This window comes from Cuculus canorus, chromosome 21 (genome assembly GCF_017976375.1).
Source record: "Cuculus canorus isolate bCucCan1 chromosome 21, bCucCan1.pri, whole genome shotgun sequence".
NCBI classification, from domain to species: Eukaryota; Metazoa; Chordata; class Aves; order Cuculiformes; family Cuculidae; genus Cuculus; species Cuculus canorus.
Genome location: NC_071421.1, coordinates 6951511 through 6976130, shown reverse-complemented (window position 1 = coordinate 6976130; position 24620 = coordinate 6951511). Strand labels below are relative to the sequence as shown.

Here is a 24620-nt window from a genome sequence, read left to right as displayed (position 1 = left end):
TATTGAAAAAGAGCCATTTTTGTGGGCAAAGCAGCAGCCGAGAGTTAGGCCATCCAACTTCTGATTTTAATTCTACTATGTGGCTTCAAACAAGCAGTGTTATGTTTTCTGCATTTCTGGACACGCTGCAAGGTCCAAATCCCTCTCCAAGGCAAACTCGCCAGGAGGTGCCCTTCATATTAATACCGGTTTCCACACAATTAAGTTTCGTGCTTAAAACTGGCCTGTACGAACTTGGCATACACAAATTTTAGAGGTGTATTTCAATCTCTAGGCGAAATCTGGATCCTCTCTTCAACACCTTATTTGAGGAGACTTGGAACAATCCTACCCAATGCTGATAGTGATGGTAACAGCCTAAGAAGGAATGTTAGCTAAAACGAGAAGCCAGACACCTCAGCAGAGAACACAATGTCAGTAACTTGCACACAAAAAAACTCCGTGAACATACTTGTTTTTCAGCTCCACTATGGCTTGCACTGTCCGGTTATTATAATAGAGGTTGATGGTTCGGACCATTTTGGTCCGTTTGAGATCTCCTATCTTCACTGTCACCTTGCTGATGGTGTGGCTGCCAATTAGTTTCACCACTTGCTGAGTGGTAGTATAGCGTGTGTCCACTTTGATGGAGGAGAGCTTGATGTGCTGAGAAGACAAAAATAAGGACATGCTGCATCCCCAAAACCCCAGAAATGCAGCAAATTGCACTGCTGCAAGCAGCTGGGATCCCTACAAACGGAAGAAGTTGAAGAACAGTAATTACTCACACAGAAGGGCACCTCCGGATTGTTGCAGACAAGGCAAGGATCGCTCTCCAGGTAATAGCCATCAAATTCCACCAGCCCAGACAGCGTGCTGGAATGAGGGGAAGAACACTGACATATGGAATTTGGCATTCACTGTGTTTTAAACACAAGCCACTGGATGAGAATAGTTTTAGATTACAGAATCACAGAATCACAAGGTTGGAAAGGACCCACTGGATCATCGAGTCCAACCATTCCTAACACTCCCTAAACCATGTCCCTCAGCACTTCATTCACCCGTTCCTTAAACACCTCCAGGAAAGGCGACTCGACCCCCTCCCTGGGCAGCTGTTCCAGTACCCAATGACTCTTACTGTGAAGAATTTTTTTCTGATATCCAACCTGAACCTCCCCTGGCGGAGCTTCAGGCCATTCCCCCTTGTCCTGTCCTCTGTCACTTGGGAGAAGAGCCCAACACCCTCCTCTCCACAACCTCCTTTCAGGCAGTTGTAGAGAGCAATAAGGTCTCCCCTCAGCCTCCTCTTCTCCAGGCTAAACACCCCCAGCTCTCTCACCCACTCCTCGTAAGACTTGTTCTCCAGCCCCCTCACCAGCTTTGTTGCTCTTCTCTGGACACGCTCCAGAGCCTCAACATCCTTCTTGTGGTGAGGGGTCCAGAACTGAACACAGTATTCAAGGTGCGGTCTCAGCAGTGCTGAGTACAAAGGGAGAATAACCTCCCTGGACCTGCTGGTGACCCCACTTCTGATACAAGCCAAGATGCCGTTGGCCACCTGGACACACTGCTGGCTCATGTTCAGTCGGCTGTCAACCAGCACCCCCAGGTCCTTCTCTTCCGTGCAGCTCTCCAGCCACTCTTCCCCCAGTCTGTAGCACTGCACAGGGTTGTTGTGCCCCAAGTGCAGGACCCGGCATTTGGCCTTGTTAAACCTCATGCCATTGGCCTCGGCCCAGCGGTCCAGCCTGTTCAGATCCCTTTGCAGAGCCTCCCTATTACCATTACAATGTAATGCAGGTTGAAAATGATTGTTTTTCACTCTGCAGCATTATCAGTCTAATCACTAACAGCCAAGGTATGACTAAGAGCACAACACTCAATTCTGCAAGTCTATACCCCAAAATTGTTCCTCATTTTGTTATATCTACTGAAAATTAAAGCAAAAAAGTTAAAGCAAAACTGTTGACAGCACATGGAATGTCACGTTTTTCAGATGGTAGAAAGGACTCTGCTCTTCTCCCAGGCCAGCTGTGGCAAACGTGCAACCTCAGCACAGTTTCTGCCTCCACCACAGTTGTGTTAGAATTGTGTATTCCCCTTCCGCCCAAAAGTTCCTTCAGTGGAAGAGATCAAAGTCAGGAATCACTCACTTGTAAATGTTGGAGTTGGGGTGGTTGGTGAGAATGTGGTTCTGAGTCCGGAGGATCTCCACAGCCTTCTGCGAGTACTCCTTCAACTGAAACACAATTAGGAAAACATTCTCTTCTCAATAATTCTTTTTATTGCTACAAAGACACAAAGATATCTCCTGGGGCTCCAGGTCCCCCAGAAGATGCACATGCGATACCCACAAGGATTTATGTGGTAAAATCATTACCCAGGAATGTAAATGATCCTAAAATTAGACCTTTGCCACAATAACAGTGCTATTTGTCAGGCAATCACTGCAAATGCCTGCTAAGATCTGCAAGGCATTCCCAGCTCTTTAATCACACGCATGCATATATCAGCACGTCCAGATTACTTGTTCTCAAGCCCACTGATCCCCTAAGAAATCCCAGCACTTCCTTTGTTCAGAAGTTGTGGTTACAGAAGATTTCTAGGAGCTGAGATATCAAAAACCTATGAATTAGAGCTAGCAGACAGACCTATGTTCCCACAAAGGCTTCCTGTGGGAAAGAAGTTTTCTTCTAAATCAGAAAAAAATCGAAACCCAAAATGCACAGAAAACCCAAAACAACAAATAAAAACCCTCCACATTGCCCAGTTCTTTAAGGACCCCTTTGTAGCCTTCTTTAACATTCAAATTTAGGGAACAAAATCAACTTCCACCAGAAGCTCTTCTGACAGGAAATCTGTCCCAGCACGAACATAATTCATAGGAAGCAGCAGGGCCTGGGATGCTGCATCCCTGTTTCAGAACGATCCTTTACCTTTTTCTCAGTCTGCTGTGTTTTCAGAGAGAAGTATCCCAGGAGATCTACAAACTGGGCAGCCTTCCTTCCGTACGCTGGGAGCTCTGGCCAGATTGACCACATGAGATCCAGAAGTAATTCCTGCTGCGACTTGTTAGAGTTTCTGTTGGATGGATTACACATCAATCAGGCTGGTAAAGATAGCTAGGTCTTATTCACAAGGCAAATATGTGCTACAGTTGGCTGAACTTGGGAACTACTATCTTGCTATACATCAGTGTTCGCAGAGTTACATCATCACTTTTTGCCACCAGCTGTTTTTCCAGCGCTCTCTGAAATGAAAGCAGCTGTCTTGCAACAACTGAAGAATCCTGAAGGAGTTCAGCATCCCAGAGGGTGCCTTTCCCTACATAACTCCAACCTTCTGAGCATGGGAGCCTGTATGTGCCTCAAAGTCACTCACCCACAAACACCTATTCACAAAGATGTCAGGAGCCAGATTCTGCAGACAGAAATATCACGGCAGATAATAAACCAAGCTGTTCAGTAACATTTAAGTCACAACTACCTCCAGCCCAAATAACTGCACTACCATGAGCGATTCAAGGGGATGCAATCATCTGCAAGCTCCAGCACCCTTCAAGGCAGAGTCTAAAGCGCAAAATCTTCCAGAAGGACAGGGCACTTCATCACTGAGCTGAGACTGGCAGAGAAGAGCCAGGTCCGAGGCTCCCTCCCAGCTCACCTGTAGATGTGGAGCGCGAGGCAGTGCGCCTGCCACCGCACGGACGATGAGTTGGACTCCAGAAGGAAGCAGCGCAGGAACTGAATGAGGGTCTCCTTATCGGCAAACTTGTTCAGCTGGTTCACCAGAGCTGTGCAGAGCTGGTCTTCCTGACTGCCTGAGCTCTCGCCTAGGGGACACCGGGTGGAAGAAGGCAGAGTTAAGAAAACAGATGAATGGGGTACCTCACAGGCAGGTTGGCTTCTTATTTTATAGGTCACACAGTGAGGACAAAGGTGACAAACCTGTGTTTCAGGCAACAAGCAAGTTTAAAATTCCTTCCTCCTTCCAAAAATATAAACTAATACTTCTGACTAGCACAGAGGAAAACTGCTGGAATACTCGCCAGTAAGGACGTGAGAAATGTGCCACACATCCCAACAAAAAGAAACGGCTCAACCACGGGGCAGTGAATAGACTCACAGAGAACCATCTGGCAGAGAAAGCCAAAATGGCTCCTTGAAGAAAAGCCAAGAGAGAATTTATGCTCATGACTTTTATAGGAAAGCTTAATTACTTTCCCAGGACTCTGGATATTCATTAAGCAGCAGCCCTGGCTCCAACAGAGCTTACACATCAGACAGTGGCAACAAGTCTGAACGTAATCATTGAAGAGCAGAGCTAACTGGGTGTGCATCTCCACCGCTTGCATTAATCCCCACAAGCCTTTCAATGTCCTACAATCTGGGACAGGCAAATTTGGTGGAAGCTGCTTCATCACTAGGTCACTTCCCTTAGACAACTTAAAGCCCACTCAAGTTAATAAATACTCCTAGTGGGTTTGAGACATACTCAGCACTTACTCAGCCCAAATTCTTAAGGCTTCCTCTTTGCATCTCTCCAATCTACATATGGTAAAACTGCTCTTCTCTCCTAATTGTTGCTGTAGTCTGCAAACACCCTCACCACGATCCATGACCCTTTCATAGTGCAGTGGTATTTATCACAAGGAGAAGCAAGTAGTTCTCTTTAAATAGAATAAGGAAAGCTGAGAGGCTAGACTTCATCCCTACAACCACCACAGAGCAGGGCACAGCTGCCGCTCACCCTCTCGCTCCTTTTCCTTTTCTTCTTTCTTGCTCTTTTTCGTGGAGGATTTGCTCTGTGTTGCTGGCTGCCCTGAGCCTGATGCAGCAGGAGCAGAGGCGGAAGAGGTGCTGGATGATCCAGAGGAGGAAGCCATAGACAGCACTTTGCTGCCACACAGAGCACAGGAGAGCAGTTGCAGGAGAACTGGTGACACTCCTTCATCAACCAGGAAGCTGACTTGAAGGAGGAAATAGAGAACCGCTGAGGAGGAAAGAAGAAATTCTTTAGAAGCCTGAACTTGAAAAACGGCAAGCAAAAAACCTCCAACCTAAAACAAGAACCCCTTGAACGTGAACCCCATGAACAAAGACCATCCCACAAACTCACAGAAGCTTCCTGTCCTCAACTACAGAAGTGCTAACACTTAGGTACACTAAAGTGAAGGGTTTCATCCCAAATTGCACACTGGAACAAGAGCAGTATAAGCAAGAGAATACAGATCTCCGCTTCCTTTAAGTTATCCATTGCACCACATTACTAAGCAACAGATGCAATCAGAGCACTGTGATAATTAGTACTGGAAACAGTACAGGCCTACTCAAAACTCTCAGCTGTCCTTCCTTCTTCTCTGTTCCGCTTCCTCATCTGAGGAGTCCCGATTCAAACCACAACATACAATGCATCCCTCCTGCTCCCTCAAATACTTCCACAGAAAGAACTCACAGTCATCTTTAATGCAGAATTTCTGCCAGTTCACAGTTCTCTGTGTGGCAATCTCCGCACAAGCCTTTAAGTGTTCCATCTGAAAGGCACAACGGGACAGGATTAAACACCGTGTCAGTATTTCTGTCACCAACCTCTCACATAAACGCAGCATGCACTTTTTCCTAGTATAGTGGCACACTTCTCCTTACCAAGCTGATCAACGTATCATACTGCAGGGCAGAGCCTGAACTTGCTGTGACCACACTGGCACGAAGGAAAATGCCTTGTTCTTCCAGCAGCTTTTTGATTCCACGAACATGGGAGTCCAAGGTGTGAAGGTCTCTGAGCTGGCGGTATTTATCCTTTGATCCACAGATGAAGAGTAAAAGCTTGCGGACTTGACGGCGCACAAACGGAGTCTGCTGGATCATCAGGTACTAGCAAAGAAAAGCCCAAAACATCAGCACTGTGAACTCACCAGTAAACACCCTGCACCAACAAAAGCAATATGTGTTTTCTTACAAAAAGAGAAGATATAGGAGATGCGTTAAAGAGTCTGTTAGCTTTAAGGTACTGGAACATCACCCGTAAAAGCAAGTCACTGGCAGAAGAAACACTGCACAGCAACACTGTAGCATCCTGAGCTGCGCAAAACTGCTTCTGAAAACCACTCCTCATCATCTATGACCTCAAATAAAAAGCTGGTCAAGCCTAATAAAGAAATCCTTCCCCAAACTTGTGCAAATGTAAGATAAGCTCAAGTAGGAAGCTATACAACCAAAGGTCTGAAAAGATACACTCTAAAATATCTTTCTGACCCATCTGTAGTCCTTAGTAAGGACTAAGTTAAGCATCAACAGCAGAGCATGTTACACTGCATCACCTCAGAGAAGGTTTTCTATTCAAGTTTTCTGGCTGCAAACATTGAGTTACCGGAAATAATTGCAATCTTATTTTCCACGTATGCTTTCCTATAGATTCCTGTCCAACAGAAGTAAAACAAAGCCAAGAGTCCACCTTCTTTCCAGAGCGAGAAGATCTGAGATCAATCCTACAAAAGGTCATCTCTCCCAGGAAAGGTAACGTGACTGGAATTTTTCTGTTAAAGCCTGTAGGTGTATTCTGTTCTCACTTACCTCGGACAAAAAGTAGAACCAGGAGTGATCAAAGATGGGAGGCGGGATGCGGGAGTTTGTGTCCGCGATCTTCTTGATCTGATAGGGCAGCCGCAGTACCATCTCTGTCAGGAGCTGCGTGTAGGCCTCAAAAACATCTGCAGCATGACCCTGAAAGCAAGAGCAACCCATCAGGCTTTGGCACTGGACGCTCCTAGTGCGGTGTCATGACAAGCTACAGGGTATGTTCTTTAATGTCCTAGAAACAAAACTCTTCTGCACCTTTGTGGCGAGAAGAACAGCTCCTGACTGATAAATAAAAATAACCCAACAAACCTGCATGAAGACTTCAACTAGATGGTAACTACTGGGATGCAGTAAGCTAGTCTGTAGTAATGAGGCATTTTAACACGAGTTTCAAGTTAGGAGACATTTAACTAGGCTTTTTCACTGCCCCTGTACATAAATCAAAGCCCCTTCCCCAACTCCAGAACCTTAGCATAAAAACACCACGGTGGTTGAATTGGTCTAGGCTCAAGCATGGAATCCCCACTGACAGCTAGCCTTCCTCGCTACAAGAAGTTGCGATGGTTCAGAAATTCTGCCTGCCAAACAAAAGGAGTCAGGCAATAGAGGAGCTTCCCTTCCAGAAGACTGACTTCAACCAGGAACAGCAACAGCAGCTCCACAGAAGCACCTGGTTTAGGGGTGCATCAATAGATACATCGAGCTGGGTTGCTCTGAGAGAACTCAGAGCAATCCTAGTTGTAAGTACGCATGAAAAGAACCAATTTCAATTGCACTCTGAAGGGAAAACTGGTTCTGAAAAGATGCTTTTACGTGCTTCTGTGCAACAGTCTTTCACTGCAGGTTGTGTAAAGCTAACAGCATAGGGCAGGACTCACCTTTACATACTGGCGGAGGAAAAAAGGGCTCATGTCAGGTGGAGAAGAAGTAGTGTGAGGTTTCAGGAGCTGGCTGGTGGCTACAGGCTCCTCGTCATTCTGCTGGCTCTTCCAGTATTCCAGCAAAGACTTCAGAACATGCAGACAGTAGTCAACAGCGCCAGAGCTCAGCAACGCCGCTGCAGTGGCACTGGAGATGAGGGAGGAAGACTGAAACAAAGAGGAGCTGGGTTATCAGAGCACCTGAGAAGCACCAGGCCAGAGAAGCAGGGGACACTGCAAGAATCCGATAGCAGTCACTGACAGCAGCTATAAGAGAACAGGGCTTTACAAAACTTTACAGGAAGCTTTTAAGTTTGGGGTTTGTTTGAGGTTGGGCTTTTTGGGTTTTTGTGTTTATGAAAAGCAACTCCAATATTTACAGAGACTCTTTTGAACAAGCGCTTAGCGAAGGAAAACAAATAAAATCTCCTCTTAACTCTAATCTCCCCTCGACACATGTGCCAGAGGCCACTCTGCTATGGATTAGACGATGAGGGCTTTTTTTCCTTCTTCCCCCCTCCTCCCTTCTTATTTTGTTTTAGAAAGTTGGGATTTCTCTTTGTTGATCTGGGATTTGGCCAGCTGGGGGTGAATTCTGGTAGAGAAAGAGTCCCTGTTGCAGCTGCTGCTCAGAGGCTCTGCTCCACCCAGGTATTGCTCCACCTGCATTCTGCAAGACGATGAGCTCTGATTTCTGTGGGAAGCTCAAGTGAATAACAAAGGCTGGAGAAAAAGCTACTGTAAATAAAACTATTAAAGCAGCCCTGTAAATCCAAACAAACCCCACAGCTCATAAGCTCATTAAAATTTGATGCAGTTCAGACTAAATTTTTTAACCTCTATGCTTTTTTATTAATCTCCTTCCCACCACACATACTGCTTTTTATGCCTTATTACTGTACCTTTTAGCAACAAATATCTAAGGAATCCTCTTAGCGACTTTTACGTTGACACAGCAGCATATTGCTTTCCAATAATCACATTACAAATCCTCTTTAACCCCTTCAGCACCAGTACAATGCAAGGAAAAAAACTGCTAGAACCTCATTAATGTGCTGCCCTTAGCTCTGTCAGAAACCACGCACAAAACAAGTGAATCCTGTTGTCTTCACGTGTCCATTTCCTCCACTCTGAGTTTCAGCAAAGATCTTTTTCCAAAGGAGTCAAATAACACCACAGATTCGTCATACATTTTTCCAAAGCACTTCTAGCTGCTCTTCAGGCTTAGATCAACTATTTCAGTTAGCGACTTTCAGACCATCTTTGATGAACAAAAGCGCCCAAATCACATCATCCCCCAACAAAGCAATTTTAATAACATACCTCACAAATGGAAGACTTGGATCCTGACTTAGTTCTGGACATAAATACACTAAGCAGCCTCATGACCACCAGGTGCACTTCGTTCACAGGAGAGCGCTCATTTTTCTTAGACACATCCTGCAAGAAAAGAGCTTGCTTGCTTACTTACAGAGCTGGGCACAACATCCTAAAGCATCTACATTGCAGTGTTCTGACCCTCACGAAGCATTTGTGATTCAAGCTTAAGCAGTGATACTCAAGATGCAGCACAAATTCCTCAATATAAAGGTAGACAGTGGCCTGGATGCCAGACAACTGTATTACATAAACAAAAAGGTATGTGTGTCAATTATACACCACTGATCATTCCTGGTTTAAGAGTTTAATTCAAGCAAAACGAATTTTCATGCTCACTTGCAGATGCTGGAACCAGGAAGCACTGAGAGTTCCCACTCATGTCATTTCTACCTTATGTGAAGAGAGTCAAGAGAAATTAACTGCCTGAACACATCAATACAGCAATGTGTTTAATTCCTGCATGGGAAGAAGCCTTGTCTCGAAGGAGCAACTTAAGGAGTAAGTGCTTACGCCACAGCTCTCACCTTTTTGTCCATGCACAGCTCTGCAATCAGTTGGGACAGCAGGTTATCTAAAGCTCCCTTGTCTTTCTCATCATCTCCATCAAGGTCTGTTGTGAGCATCAGAATAACCTGGGAATGAAAACCAGAGAATTAAAAGAAGGTTTCATGTTTTTAAGATAAATATAGATTATCTTCTACAAAACCCTGCATATTTTATCTTGATTAATTTATGTTCTTTCCCAAACTGCACCATCATGCCCTGCTAGGAACGTTCAGTATAAATCCCAAAGATCCCCCTCCAAATACATTGGAGTTCAAGGATTTTAGCCCTTAGGCTCATCACCAACTAATGCCACACTGAGAAAGGGTCTAGAGCTGGCAAAAATCTGTGGGTAAGGGTCACAAAAATGATCAAAGGCCTGGAAAACCTTGAAGAAAGGCTGAGACAATTGGGGTTGCTCAGCTTGGAGAAGAGAAGGCTCCACGGAGACCTTATTGCAGCCTTTCAGTACTTAAAAGGAGGCTTATAAGAAAGATGGGCAAAAACTTTTCAGCAGGACCTGTAGCAATAGGACAAGGGGGAACGGGTTTAAACTAAGAGAAATTTAGACTAGACCTTAGGAAGAAATTTTTTATGCTGAGGGCGGGGAGGTCCTAGTCCAGGTCACCCAGAGAGGTGGTGGATGTCCCATCCCTGCAAAAAATCAAGGCCAGGTTGGATGGGGCTTTGAGCAACCTGATCCAGTGGGAGGTGTCCCTTCTCACCACAGGATGGTTGGACTGGATGACCATCATGGCCCCTTCCAACCCAATCCAGTCTATGATTCTATGAATGCTGTGCAACTGAGCAAACACTTCACAGCTGGACTCACACTCTGCAACTGGGCAAGAAAGAGAAAGGGGAAAACATGTGCAAACAGAAACCTGGTAGTAGTAGTGATTAACTGTTTTTATTCAAGCTTCACTCTTGAGCCCTCCTCAGTTACCTGCATATAAGGGATGGCCCGGACTCCTCCAACGTTCCTCAGCTGAGGCAGGTTTTGTAGGAGCCTCTCCAACAACATCAGTCGGACCATATGCAGCCTGGGAAGTCAAAAGCCGGGAATGAGAACTGAAGGGCTTGAGACACATCACAAGAAACATTATGCCCAGCAGGATTATCAACAGACTGCCAAAATTTACCACAAAAAATCAGGGCATGAAGAAAGCCCAAGGTCGTCAAATCAGCATGGACAGAGGTGGACTCCTCAGACTTCAGTCAAGCAATGCCAAAGATGCAGAGCAACTCTGACAACAGCCATCGCTCTTCACTTCAGAACTATGCTGCCTACCATGCAGAAAGAAACTACAAACCAGTTCCAAACTGCACTGTAGAAATGACTGAGCATCTGTTCCCACGCACAAAAAACTGCAGATCTCTCCAAAGAGCTTCACACTCCTGCACATACTTTTTCTGCCTAGTGCAGAATTTCACCAACTCCCAAAGGTGCAGATTTGAGCGATTCCTCTCTTTACTGTGCTCATACAGGATTGTTTCATCTCTTTGTATAGATGGCAGTTCCGTGGGACACACACTAGGTACGTGTAACATGTCCCAAGGTGACTGCGCACAGAGAGGCATTTTCCAGTGGCGTGGCTTGCTCTATGCTTCTGACTTTCGATTTTTGCAGTCCAACAGAGGCACAAATCATGCTCCATGAATTTCAGCATCTTTAGCCCAACAACGACACTGCAGAGCAGACGTATTGTTCTTGAAGAGGAACACAAGCCCCTTGCCTGTTGCTGGTGTGGACATCTCCCTCTGTCTCCCCTTCCCCTTCTGAACCATCTCCCTCTTGCTGCCCTGTGGTAGTGCTGATGGCGCCTGTGCTTGAGCTGACGCTGCCTGGCCCAGCGGGGTGGCCCTCGGCTGTCGTGTCCCCATAGGCACTGCTACGGCCGGACACTGGAAAAGCAAAAAGGGAAAGGCAACATCAGCACAATTGAATACGCCCGTTGTCTACATCCTAGCAACCGTCACAGGTGGACTGTCCTCTGGAGTTACGGTTCTAAGGAGACAGTGTCATTTGTTATCTTCATAAAGCTAAAGGCAGTCCTTTGCTACGGCTGCAGCTCAGCACCCCCAGCACTGTTCTGTTTGCTGGCATCATCCTGACAACCCAAACTGCATTGGTTCCACAGCAGTCACTTGAACCAACTCAGAAGTGGAGTGTTACACACAGGATGAGTGCACAGGCGCACATGTTTTTATAAAAGCCCGGTTAGTTTTACCTGGGTATCAGTCCCAAGAAAAAAAAAAAAGAGAGAAATTATTTCTATCCTATGCAGACTTATCCAGCAACAGAATGAATTCTTCCAGTCTTGCTCTAGGCTTCTGCATTCTGCTATTATAGGCCATCAGAAACCACTGTGGCAGATTCCACACTTTTAGATAACTACAACAAGTGAGTAAATATCCAGTCTGCACAGCACCTTTGCAGTAACTATAAAATGAGGCACAGCAGCATGAAGTCAGAACTGTGCTGTCTTCTTTGCCAGGGATTACCCACCCCTCTCACTCTGGTAAAGTCTGGTTACAGAAGAAAACAGAGGTACAGCAGGAAAGAGACCTCCTGGTGCAGCAGGAGACACTCACCACTGTGCTCACCGGCCACGGAGTCCACCGCGCTGCCGCCGCTCTCAGAGCCCACACTCCCACCATGGTCTGCAGGGGAAGTCCGAAGAGTTGAGCCATCTGTCGCAGCTGTGCTGCCTTCATCGTCAGATGCTGGAGCTAAGAGAATAAAGAAAGCTGTTACAAGTAAAAACACTGTCTGGATAGAACTTCAAAAGAAGCACAAGCTATGAAAGAAAAGCCATAAATATTTGTCTTTGGGCTTCTGTGTCAATTTTCAACTACAAATTAAAACCTAGAAGTGCCCATCAGTACATTTAGGTCTGCTAAAAGCAGGGTTGGGGAGACACCCTGAGAAAGAAGCCTTCTCATCAAACAATCATGCAAGACATTTGAAGAATGAAGTCTGGTTGATTATAAAAGCAAAGGAAATAACGGTACTTGGCAGGTTCTGCCTGCTTTATTTTAAGAGGAAGTGGGAAAAGTTCATAAATATGCTATCAAAAATGCATGGAGCCAACAATAACAACTGGCTCTTCAAAATTCTATTTATAAATAAATTTTAAGCCATTATTTAGGTCAAAATCAAGCAAACTTGATTCCTCGCAGTGAACAGTTACCTGATGCTGTGGTATCAGAAAGTGTTCCGGCATCGAGAGAAGAAGAGCTGGGTGCTTGGCCAGACAGTCCTAAGCTCTGAAGCCCAAGCGCACTACTGCTGCTCCCTGCAAGAAGAAAATATGAGTCTCTTTCCATGAGAGAATTATCTTAACTCTGGCCTTCTCTACACATTTCATAGTTCTAGCACCATTGCTTTGTTGGTGCTGACATCAACAGCCTGCTGCTCCATTTCCTTCCCTGCTTCCTTACATCTTATTTACCTTTCTGACTGCCAATAATGCTGACATCTCACCTTGCTGATCTTGTTGCAGGCTCAGGGCAATGGCCAATTCCACCATGGTTTCATCATCTGCATCCGGAGGAATATCCAGCATAGGAGGGAATCCCTCTGCTCCAGCCAGAAGAGCCTCCAGGGGAGAAGGGTTCCCATTATTCACATTCTCAGAAGTCTCCAGAACCATAGATTCAGACTATGGAGAGGAAACACAGCAAAAACTTTCACCAAACCACAACTAGCTATGGGAGCACTACAAACTGAGCCATCACAACTAAATCAAACTCAAGTATCTAATGTACTTAACAGGTTCCAAAGAGGAGCACTTTGGACTTACCACCATCTCGAAGTCCCCATGATCAACTTCGCTTTGCTCCTGGCTTTCTTGCCGGATATGCTCACCATTTGCTATACCAGAACTCTGCAGCTTGTCTTCTGCATCGTCATCATCATCGTCATCCTTATCTCCTGAGTTACAAAGGATGAATCACAAATGCACTCTTCCCTCATAGCATCGTGAAGAAGGTAATTAATGCTGAAGGAAAACCTAAGCTGTCTTCCGTTTACTCCCAGTCACTAACAGATTCCATGACAACTACAATTCACATCAACGCTAAAGAGGCATGTCTTGGATGGAGATCCGATACCCTAATCCTGGGCTGCACGCATCTTTATGACTGATTCATAAGGACTTGAAAACATGCCCAGAAATACTAGTACAGTCAAGATTCCTAAACCCTAGACAAACCACACAGATGTCTCTAACACCAGAATGGGAACCTTTCAGAGATCTCTTTGAATCCAAGAACATCAAACAAGAGACGAATGTTAAAGAAAAACACAAATAAATGAGGTTTTAGGAGGTAAGAGAGAGAGAAAAGAAAGGAAAGAGACTGGGTTTTGTCTCACCTAAAAGACTACTTTATTTTCCTGTCTCTTCTGACATATTAGTAAACGGGATCCTGCTCATGTAAAGACAAAGCTGAATGGCATACCCATAGGAGTGTTGCTCCGAGGTGAGGACGGCAAGGTGACGTGCCTCCGCTTGTTCCTTGGTCTCAGCACTCTGATCAAAGCTTGTTTGCAAGAAAAGCTCACTGCCGGATCCTAGACGGTTAACAGTTAATCGTTAACTTTTTAAGCTTTAAGTGCTTATTTACAGTATTTGGGAAGATAGTGACAAATACACTTTTGACTCTGTTAGTCATGATTCACGTAAGACATGTCACTGCCTAATTTGAAACTCTCTGCTTCCCCCACCACAAAGCAATGCAGTGCATCATAAACATTGCTAAAATAGAACCACAGAATCATGGAACGGTTTGGGTTAGAAGGGACCTTCAAGTCCCTCCAGTTTCATCCCCTGCCATGGGCAGGGACACCTCCGTCCCACTGGATCCGATTGCTCAAATCCCCATCCAACCTGGCCTTGAACAACTACAGGGATGGGGCAGCCATGACTTCTCTGGGCAATATAAGTAAAGAAATGCCTCCTTCGTTCACTTCTGGCTCTATGTTTTTGGCTGCCAGTCTTTATTTTGTATCCATATTACGTGCTACCATTCTACTTGTATTCAATTTGCTTATTACCAGTGTTATAGGCTGATGTAGAACAGAGCAAGATCACGTACCGGGCAAAGCAACATCTGCATGTAGATCTTGGATGCAGTATGGATGCAATCTAGTTCACACGTGCAGTATCCATGGATAATATCCACCAAAGCATTGACTGTGGCTTCAACGTGAGTGAGACCTCAGGAGGAAAACAAGTAGGACTGTAACCAACTATATCTCCAATTCAGCACAGAGTGAGACACTGCAGGGAAGCACCTCTTGTTAGACTTCAAGTCACAAGGTTAACACCACAGATACACGGAAGTTGCAATCCAAAATGAGCTTGCACACCAGTCCTGTCTGCCTAAAGGTGCATGCCACATCCCTTGCATCATGGAGTATCCTTCAACAGCACCCATGAAGTCAAATGTGAGTAAATTAATCACCAGTCCCCTTTCACTAGCACAATGCAAATAATTTTGCACAAAAGCATTACAGGAGAAATACCTTAGAAAGCATCCATTGCGCCATTAACACCTTAAGACTGGTTTGGAGAACCTAATTTTCTCCGTTTAGAAGATTAAAATAGGCTCCTTCAAAATGCACAAGCTTTTTAACAGCAAAAGAAGATCAGGCACACCTGGCAAGCAGGCAGGGGCAAGGAAAGCATTTTTGGGTTTCGATGCATGCAGCTTCCAGAAGTGGTTGATGAGCTGGGTAATAAAGGTACAGCCTTCTCCTTCCGTGTGTTTCTGGGCCTCTGGCCCTTCTTCACTCTCTGAACAGATAAAAAAACAGCTGTCAGTGGGAAAAAATTAACAAGCAGAGTAACACCAAGTTATGTGAAGTGGCTTTTGTTGGGGACACCAATGTCCTCATTACGAGGACTATCGCATGCATAACAAATGTGTGGAATACAATTCCTGTCTCACCAAACCAGACACTCCAAGACATCTTCAGTTTGATAAGAGAGTCAAAAGAAAAATCCAAACTTCTCTACCTGCTTCCAACTGTGGCAGCTTTGACTCTGTATAATGAACCAGATTGTTGGGTCTCATAATGGCAATGGATCTGGCAGTGATGACCAGCCTCTGGAACACCTCAGGATCGAGGTCCTTTCCATCTTTGGTTGAGGAACTCAAATACTGAATGGCTTTGCTTAGCAATGCTTGATCCTATAAAGTGAAAGGTAGGGTAGGTAAAGAAAAATCACAGACAGGAGTCCACCAAAGCAAATGAAGTACAACTGTGGGCCAGATCCTGGCGAAACCTGGCACTCACTGCTTTAACTCTCGACCAATGCCATCCAGGAAGGAAAATTAATATTAAAAAGTCACCCTGTAACAAAAGAAATCTGTCTGGAGAATTGATTTTCACATTTGCTGCCCCTCAGGCTTCAATGCAGATCACCAATTCATAGAATGAATCATAGAATGGTTTGAGTTAGAAGGGACCTAAAAGACCATTTAATCCCAACGCCCCTGCCATGGGCAGGGACACCTCCCACGGGATCAGGGGGCTCCAAGCCCCATTCAACCTGGTCTTGAACACCTCCAGGGACGGGACAGCCACCACTTCTCTGGGCAACCTGTTCTAGGGCCCCTCCCCACCCTCATAATGAAGAATTTCTTCCTAATGTCTAGTCTAAATCTTCCCCTCTCCATTTTATAGTTCAGTTCCCCCACCCTACCACTCCATTAAAAAAAAAAAAAAGTAAAAGCCTTTGTAAAAAGTCCCTCCAGCTTTCTTGTATAAACACAACCGTTCAAGCAGTTACCACAGCACCCAGCCTAACCACTGCTTACCCCAGTATTTCCCTATCACCCTAAGCCAGATGCCTGTGGAAACACAAACCAGAGCTATGGACACAGTTTGCAGATAGATTCACGTGTTTTGAGATTCTGGTATCTCTGGATTAACTGATGTTATTTCCAACCAAAATCTTCAAAAAAGCATTTTAAGCAGTGGAATTCTGGTGAAACACCAAAGCCAGGAAGGCAGGCAGCAGGAGCCAAAGGAAAATGATGAAGGGCTGGGAGGAAGGGCTTTCTGCGGGTGCACTGCCCCACAGTCATGAGCTGGAAAGTTATAGGAGATGTGGGAATCCTTGCACCATTACCTTGTGGTTATGGTATGCTGAGCGGCTGCTGTGCAAGCTCGCCAAGAGACTCTTGGTCTGCTGCTGGACGCTGGAAGGAGCTGGCATGGAGAGCAGCATAGTAGCCAGTTCCTGAGCTGCCACCTTGTTCTTCTCCTGCTCCCAAGAATAGACAAAAAAAATTCTTCAGTACATTTACCATGAAGGTGATGCATGAGTCTGATTTCTCCACACAGCACAGTCCCCTCCCCTCTGTGCACTATGCCCACAAGTCCTTGCCTTCTTTCAGCATCTTTCTTCAAGAGCCTCCTCAATTTATCATTTGACATTTAAGGAACATTTGACATGTCAACACAAGAAAAGTCCTTTTGAGATTTAAGGCCTTCTGCTCTGCTGTTTTTGTAAACGAGGTCACTCTACAGCACAAAAATCCCACCAGCGATAAATGCAAATGCCAATTGTCATTCTAAACTAGTTTCAAAAGCTTTTCGCTAAGTCAACTTTCAGATCAGCCCTTCGAGCAAAATGGATGTGGCTCTCTCCCGTATCAGGCCCCCAGGGCTGCAGGAGGTGCTGCTGATCTCACCCCTCCTCCCCCGTCTCCGAAAGCTCAAGAATGCATTCAGAAAGTTACTTGCCTTCTCGTTGACTGGTCCTACAGCAAAGCAGCTTTCCAGAGCTTCTAAAGAACTCACCACTAGCCTGGAGGGAGAAAGGAAAGCAGGCTTGAGTACAGCAACCCTTCTCTCTCCTTAGCACTTTGCTTTATGCGGGCTACAGTCATGAGTAGCTCAGAGACAGCTAACGAATGCCAAGTACAAAATCAAAGCATGATAAAACCTGCCACAGGCACCATGCATATCATTTCATTGTGTTACAGACCAGAGTTAAACCTGGCTCGCGCTCACAGACAAACTTAGGACTGCTTTAATAATCCACAGCTGAAAGACAGGGGCTTTTCTCTACCAAAGAGGATAAAACATTTCCTTACGCAGCCTGCAGCAGGGATAACTTGGATTGTCTTGACAGTACCAATTCACCATGGCCCACAGACGTACGTATGACTGCAGATCAAGGGTTGGGATGACACATGGGAAAAAGCGTAACCGACTTTTCTAAGGGAGCAAGATTCTACTCGCTTGCTGTTTTCACACAGGTTGTTCTTTCCAATTTGAAGTTTCAGCGCAAAATATTTTGGAGGAAAATTAACTTGGAGCACTGGGTATAACCCAAGCGAGGGATGCTGAAGTCCAAATTTTTGACAGGCAGGCCAGTAAAATACTTGCCCCAAGGGAAAACCTTATTTACACCTCGAAGCAAAGCGCTGAACCTCCCTTGCAGCACCACTCCACACCTTGAGGTAGTACTACCTGAAATGCCATTTGACACACCAGAAGGAGCAGGAAGAGTACAGGAAAAAGGAGGGAAGAGATAGCATTAAGGGGAGAAATAACAGTGTAGGATTGGATATGAGGTAGAAGAAACAACAGTTGCCTGGCGGTGATAAATCACATTACATCCCCCTACCTGCAGCCACCCTCCACAGAGCCAGCAGGGGAATATTAAGCGGGATAAAAAGACGCAAGGACGAAACAAAGCGAAAATAGGGGTCTGTCAAACAAGCAACAGTTATGCTGTATACAGCAAATATCTGCAAACCACCTCATCTTTACATTTCACTAAACCATCTGCCATGCAATGACCAGAATGTAAAGAAGCAAATGGCTCTCGGAAAACAAAAGTACAGTCAATGGAAGGCACATCATGTGTTCTGTCTCTCTGACACACACTCACTCGTGCAGAGAAAAGGATGGATACTAACCGGTCCAGGGTGGTTAGGGACTCGGTGTCAGAACTTTGGGGGAGCAAAGAAAAAGGAAAAAGAAAATAAAAATGTGTAAAGCTCACAGAAAAACTCCCTAGAACACAATCTAAGCAAAAGGCAAATTAAACGGGGAAATCAGGAAGGCAGGAGAGCGCTATGTACGGTAAACCTAAGCACAGTTCATTCTGTCCGGGCAGCAGACACTCGCCTAAGAGCAACACAAATAGAGGAGATCCAGGCTGCCTAGCAGAGAGAAGCCAAACACACCGCTTAAAGCACCACCAGAGGTGGAATCCCAAGTACGGAAACCAAACTTCAGGAAAGAAAGACACCTATTGCTTGCCATTAGCTGTTCCTACTCAAGAGGTCGTCTAAAAGGTAACCATGCTGCATTCTGTACCACATAAGTAAAAATGGAAAGAATAGTTTTATCGATTCTCAGTTTTTAGAAGATAATCCCACTGCTCTGGGAAACTGGAAATTATGTCTGTGCAAAGAGGGACATCTTGTGGAGATGCCACAACAAGAGGAGGGAAGCAGAGACAAACGAAGCATGGGGAAAGATTGAGCTCCTGCAAAGGTCCCTTTCAACCCAAAGGAGTCTATGATTCTAGGAGTCTAAAAAAGCCCATGAACTGTTAGACAAAACAGTAAAGGGTAGCCAGGCAGGCCCTTCAACTAGCCACAGCTGGCCACTTTGAGCTCTGAACCTCTACCTGAGAGTTTCACTAAGACAAAATTACCCACCATTTACTCACAGTCAAGCAGCACATCCCTTAAAATGCTCATTTTCCAGCTGCTGTGGTTCCTCTCTGATCTGTTTCCCACCTGTCTTTGCTAGCTTGCCTGACTTTCTATAGCCCTCATGGCACAGACTGGATGAGCTCAGAGAATAAACATGGGGTGGATATTAAAAAACAAAAATTTCTCTTTCTTCTGCTAAATACCTGCTCAGCAATCCCTTGTGCTTCGACTCTCAACAGGGACACTGTGAAGAACTCACACTCTCCACCACAGTAGCTCAGCCCAAGACATACAGGCTATAAAGATAAGTTGGTAGGAACCACTCATCTAAAGCAAGGTCACACACAAAGCCCTCCTCAAGCCTGAATTTCACTTCAGAAAGGCCTTTGTGAGCTCTGGAGAATGAAAAGGGGCCAGCTGGAAATGAGAAAGCATACCAAGAAGGCAGAAATCTTTTAGCTCTTCAAGACTGCTGTAATCATGAACTTAGCAAAATGAAGCATGCACACAGATCTATCCTTCTGCTCCGCCACAGAAATCCAGAGTGAGCATAACGCCCTCCACAGAAGATAATCCCTGGCTTTTCAGTTGTTACTCTGTGTGGTAACGAGAAAAACTCCCTAACGTTATCCCAGTTAAGGCAGGCACACAAGCACAGCTAGGTCTCTTCTAGAGCAACTGCCCATTTTCAAGGAGAAACCAAAGAAAGCCTGCAGAAATACCTCTCCAGGACAGTCCCGCTGGCAGCAGCAGGGGCAGCCGACTCTGTCTCCCCAGTGCCGTTCCCTTGGTTCAGGTTCGGGGGACAAACATTGCTGACTGAGGCAGACGGGAAATCCTCAGGGGGCTCATCAGGCCATCCAAACTGCTCCTTGGTTTTGCCATAGATTTTGATGGAGTCCATCATGGTGACTCCAGCAGGATCCACAGAAGCCCCAACTGCAGTGAGAAAAGAAATTACTTAAAACCTACTAAAACACCTTCTTTTGAACATAAAAAAGCACAGCCTCAAAAGGTCTGGACAGTGATTACACTGTGTCATTAATACATAGTCACTCTGAGAGTCCCACCTCCTTTTCAAGGCCACTTCCCTTCGCTATTACCTCAACACAAAGTTATTGAGCTGAACAGAGTTATCGCTCAGTTCACCCACTGCAGCAGGAAACTGGGCCGTAAATGAAGCTATTAAATGTTCATAACTGTTTCTGCAGTCAGGTCAGACAAACAGGTGGAAACCCTCCCTGCTGTGGGGTGAAGCACAACAGCTTCCACCCAGCCAAGCACAACCAACAGGCAAAACAAACAACAAACCAAGACCTACTGAAGATGGTGAGTTTTTTGTCAGCCTGCAAGGCTTCCTCGCGAGTGAAAGGGAAATCAAACCAACGAGCCCTGGTCATGTTCAGCTGCATGGTGCGGCCAAAGATCTCCAAGTACGAGGGCGCTCGCTCTATTGCTTGTGTGCCAATCTGGATCCGCATGCCCGTCATCACCATCGTGCTGTTATTGTTCGTCACTTCAATGGTGAAACCCCCAGGCTGCAAAAGACAAATGAGTTCAGAAAGGTGATGTGAGAAAGATTCACTAGGAATCTGAACTCTACACAGATGCCTGCCCTGTCTATCCAACAGCATCACGTCATTTGTACAAGGTCACCTGAACAATGTAAACTTCTAAGAAAAGGTGTGCTATCAAAGAACAGAACTCTGAGATGGCTCCATTTACCTTGGTGTTGGCCACGTACATGCCAGTGGAATTCAGACGATGCTTGATCTGCTGCGCATTGTAAACCTGCAGCAGGTCATTGCCTCCAAACTCCACGTCTGTGAGCTGCTGGTTGTGTTCAAAGAAGTCAATAGGGAAGTTCACTTGGCTGGAGGTGCGAGTTGCTAAAAGGGAAGAGAGAGATTTTTGACAAAAAAATATGCTGAACAGGCAAAGCTATGGTAAAAGTGCTGCCAAATGAGACCGTCCCCTTTGGAAATGCCATGTGAGCCAGAGAGTGATGTATTTTTATATACATGTATGGAAACATTTTATGCAGATGCAGCCAGTATTTAGCGCTGAGGTTAAATGTCAGAAGTGAATGTTTTAAGGATCTCTACAACACTGATCAATCTCTGTATCTACCTTTGCCCCCACTACCTGGCACAAGATATGTATGAGAACCCCCTTACTTATAGCAGCTGCCTTGCGCTTGCGAACTGGCTTCATGATGCTGATGACGCTGCTAGGCTGTAAGGAGGGCTGGAGCCAGTAGGAGGTGTTCTCTACGTTGGCCATGTAGATCCTCAGGCTGCCGTCTTCACACAGGAGGATCATTGTGGTTCTCTGCTGCTCATTGCAGGCGGTGTGACGGATGGCCACCATGTCCTGGATCTGCAAAGGGGAGTGATGCAAGTCAAGGAAAGTACCTGGCAACTGCTGCTTTTTGCATTAGAAAAGCCACAAAGACTACAGATCTTCTTGATGGAACAAGAAAACACATTCAAAGGGCCAAAAATACAGAAAACTATGACGAACCTTTGCTTTGGCTGGCAAGGTTTTAATCTCCTGGATGAGAAAGGTGTCTGGCTTCACCATTACCACCAGTGGGACACCTGTGGTTTGTTGGACACAACACACCAAGCCAGGATGGTTCATCACCTCGGACCACTGACACAGCGCTGGGGAAGACTTACTGCCACCGTTTGAACTGCAGGAGGCGAAGAGAAAAATGACATTAATGCAAGAAGCAACACAAGGGAAAACACACAAAATTAATCACTGTTCAAATTAGTTGAAGCTTCATCCTCCTCAGGAATTCAAAGCAGCGCACTTATGACCAGCTAGGAACATTGGTGCCTCGTTTAGCGATGAGAAACCCAGGACAGTCATTGAGTGGGCAAAAGACACAGGCATCGCAGTTCACAGCCCTGATCTCTACCTTAACTATTCGAGGAAAAGTACTTGCTTAGTAAATGCCCCTCCCTGGAAGTATTCAGGGGGTTGGAACTGGATGATCGTTAAGGTCTCTTCCAACCCAAACCATTCTATGATTCTGTGACGGAATTCTGGCCAAAACCCAGGGAGCAATTTTAAAATGGCTTTCAGCTATCTTTTCTATCTGAACAGGTGCACAGCAGTTCCATGTGACAACACTGCCAGCAGCACTAAGTAAAGGCCAGCACAAGAGGATCTGTGGGACTCTGCTCCCCGAAAAAAAAAATAAAGCTGCAAAAAGGCTAATCCAAACCTGACTGCAAGTAGGGAGCTCCTGGAACCCGACCCTTCTACAGAGTCTCCTCACAACAGTGGCTTTGTGTCAGGCTAGTGAAGAGTCTGGGGCCTCAATGCCCAGCTCTGGTTGTCAGAGCAGATGACAGAACAGCTCTTTTTCATAGTATAAGAGATTCGCTTCCCTCAAAGCAGCCTGCAAATAAGGCTTAATATGCACAATACACAAGGTCCACTGCAGTAGCGGTACCGAAAGGAAACAAAGGCTTCCTGCTCTGCAGCCTCCGCAAGGGTGGGTAATCCCATTGGTTCCAGCTGCTGCACCCCCAGCAGCTTCGCACCGTGCAGCAAGGCCACTCTGAAGCCACCTCTACTGTGAAATCCTAGTGGGAAGAAAAAAACCACATACACGCCCCACTGCCAAAGCACCCGGCTTTGGTCTTAAATCATTCTGAAATTAGGGTAGAAAGAACACAAAAAGTAGCAAGAAATCTTCAGTCAACAAGGGAACATTCATAAGCTTTGGCCATTCTGGGCTATTAGGAATAATTAGTGACTTTTATTAATAATAAACGGAAATGCAAACGTCAGCAGAGATCTCCACACAAGCCGTACCTCTTTATGTTAATCGGGAAGAGCTGCTGCACTTCCAGATTGGCCCGGCTGATGGTGGCAGCAAAGGATTTGCCTTGGCAGTAACTGAAGAACAACATCTGCAGCACATGGGAGTAGTAGACAGACACACCACCGCCTGCGACCTGGCCATTGCTGTCCTGCAGGACCAAGGAGACACAAGGACATTTCAGATAAACACACAACCTCCAAAACACTCCATCAGGCTTTTAAATGAATTATTCCGAGAGCCTCTCCCTCACCCCCTCCCCACTAGTGAGAGAACACAGCTCTAAGTGACAATTTTCTAAGCTCGACTCCTTGGTGAACTCATCCCTCAGACACTTCAAAGGCTTTTGAAGGGGATGCTGAGCTTGTGTATCCAGAGGCTGTAGGTAGCGCCCTCAGCTACCGCATCTGTATGCTTGAATGCTGCATGACAGTCTCACAAGGAACACTCCCTATGTTCCCAGCTCATAAAAGAGCTTTCCTGAGGGCCAACTTCTCCTCTATTCCCCTGGTTTGGAGCAGGCTGGTGTGAAAACACTTAAAATCTGCCCACATCTCAGTCAAAGTCAGCCCCAAGAGTACAGAGCTGTTCTTGACCAGACACAAGGGCACTTTCTACCCCTGCAGCCCCAGCCATGGTCAGTAACTTTATCCATTCTCGTTACTGCGCCTTTGGAGGACCCCGCTCCAAGAACAGCGCCACTCTGAAGCCATCTCCCTGCTGAGAAATCCTGCTGGGCATGACTTCAGAGCCAGACATGGAAAACACGCTCCATTTTCTAGATGAAAGGATCAAGGGGTTTAATTCTCACCCCAACTCTCTTTCACTGCAAGGATATTTCTCTCTTCAGAGTAACAGCAAGCTCGTTGATCTAGACCCAGGGCTTTAAAGGAGGCAGGGGGAAGGAAAAAAGGAAACTTCTGCCTTTAAATGTAGACACAAAGAGAGAAAAGCAGTGCAGCCCACACTACAAGAAAGGGAAGTCACTGGTACCTTTAAGTCCTCATGATTGACTTCAAGCACGTTGGTGACATAGAACGGTCCATGCTGGGCACTGCTTGCCTCTTCCATCAGCTGCGTATAGATGTACCCAGCGGAGGACATGATCACAATTATGTTCTTCCCCTCTTCATTGAAAAGGAAAGTGACATCCCGGATTTTGGAACTTGGTAGAAGGAAATAGAATGTTGGACTCAAGGCATCTACAGAGAGATCATAAATCTGTGGGAAGATCCAAGGAAATCATTAAATGCTAGGACACAAACCAGTGCAAATGTACAAAACTTGAGACATGGGTCTGTTAGATGTTATAGCTCATTTTTTCGCTCTTCAGCTTCTTTGGGTTTGCTTTTTTTTGCAGCAACAGTAGACACAAATTTATATTTACAGAGCAGCCAGGACCTGAAGAGGCTCGAGGAAAGCTGGGGAGGGAGTTTTTACAAGGTCCTGGAGTGAAATTGGAAGGGGAAGATTCAGATTAGACATTAGGAAGAAATTCTTCACAATGAGGGTGCGGAGGCCCTCGCCCAGGTTGCCCAGAGAAGTGGTGCCTGCCCCATCCCTGAAGGTGTTGAAGACCAGTCTGGACAGGGCTCGGAGCCCCCTGATCCAGTGGGAGGTGTCCCTGGCAGGGGGTTGGAACTGGCTGGGCTTTGCAGTCCCTTCCAACCCCAACCATTCCATGAATAT

The 24620-nt window shown here is 45.8% G+C and overlaps 1 protein-coding gene across 3 annotated transcripts in view; it reads right to left on the bottom strand.

Moving 5' to 3' along the window:
* The window catches only part of UBR4 (ubiquitin protein ligase E3 component n-recognin 4), an 85002-nt gene that overhangs the window by 31534 nt on the left and 28848 nt on the right, over positions 1–24620 (bottom strand). Inside the window, exons 43-74 of one of the 3 annotated variants that reach the window (XM_054085775.1) lie at positions 23925–24152; positions 22925–23082; positions 21617–21788; positions 21271–21472; positions 20819–20982; positions 20415–20631; positions 19816–20032; positions 18347–18379; positions 17163–17226; positions 16546–16680; positions 15427–15601; positions 15067–15204; positions 14504–14625; positions 13868–13979; positions 13210–13340; positions 12891–13068; positions 12598–12702; positions 11999–12154; positions 11140–11308; positions 10350–10446; positions 9385–9492; positions 8804–8920; positions 7439–7648; positions 6555–6704; positions 5628–5855; positions 5437–5515; positions 4732–4974; positions 3646–3814; positions 2919–3063; positions 2136–2221; positions 768–855; positions 452–645 (exon numbers count right to left, since the gene is read on the bottom strand). In XM_054085775.1, coding sequence (XP_053941750.1) covers positions 452–645; positions 768–855; positions 2136–2221; positions 2919–3063; positions 3646–3814; positions 4732–4974; positions 5437–5515; positions 5628–5855; positions 6555–6704; positions 7439–7648; positions 8804–8920; positions 9385–9492; positions 10350–10446; positions 11140–11308; positions 11999–12154; positions 12598–12702; positions 12891–13068; positions 13210–13340; positions 13868–13979; positions 14504–14625; positions 15067–15204; positions 15427–15601; positions 16546–16680; positions 17163–17226; positions 18347–18379; positions 19816–20032; positions 20415–20631; positions 20819–20982; positions 21271–21472; positions 21617–21788; positions 22925–23082; positions 23925–24152 — 4790 coding nt within the window. Of the gene's footprint in view, positions 1–451; positions 646–767; positions 856–2135; positions 2222–2918; positions 3064–3645; positions 3815–4731; positions 4975–5436; positions 5516–5627; positions 5856–6554; positions 6705–7438; positions 7649–8803; positions 8921–9384; positions 9493–10349; positions 10447–11109; positions 11309–11998; positions 12155–12597; positions 12703–12890; positions 13069–13209; positions 13341–13867; positions 13980–14503; positions 14626–15066; positions 15205–15426; positions 15602–16545; positions 16681–17162; positions 17227–18346; positions 18380–19815; positions 20033–20414; positions 20632–20818; positions 20983–21270; positions 21473–21616; positions 21789–22924; positions 23083–23924; positions 24153–24620 lie in introns of all 3 variants that reach the window. The other 2 variants (XM_054085776.1, XM_054085777.1) reach the window with 2 other exon arrangements.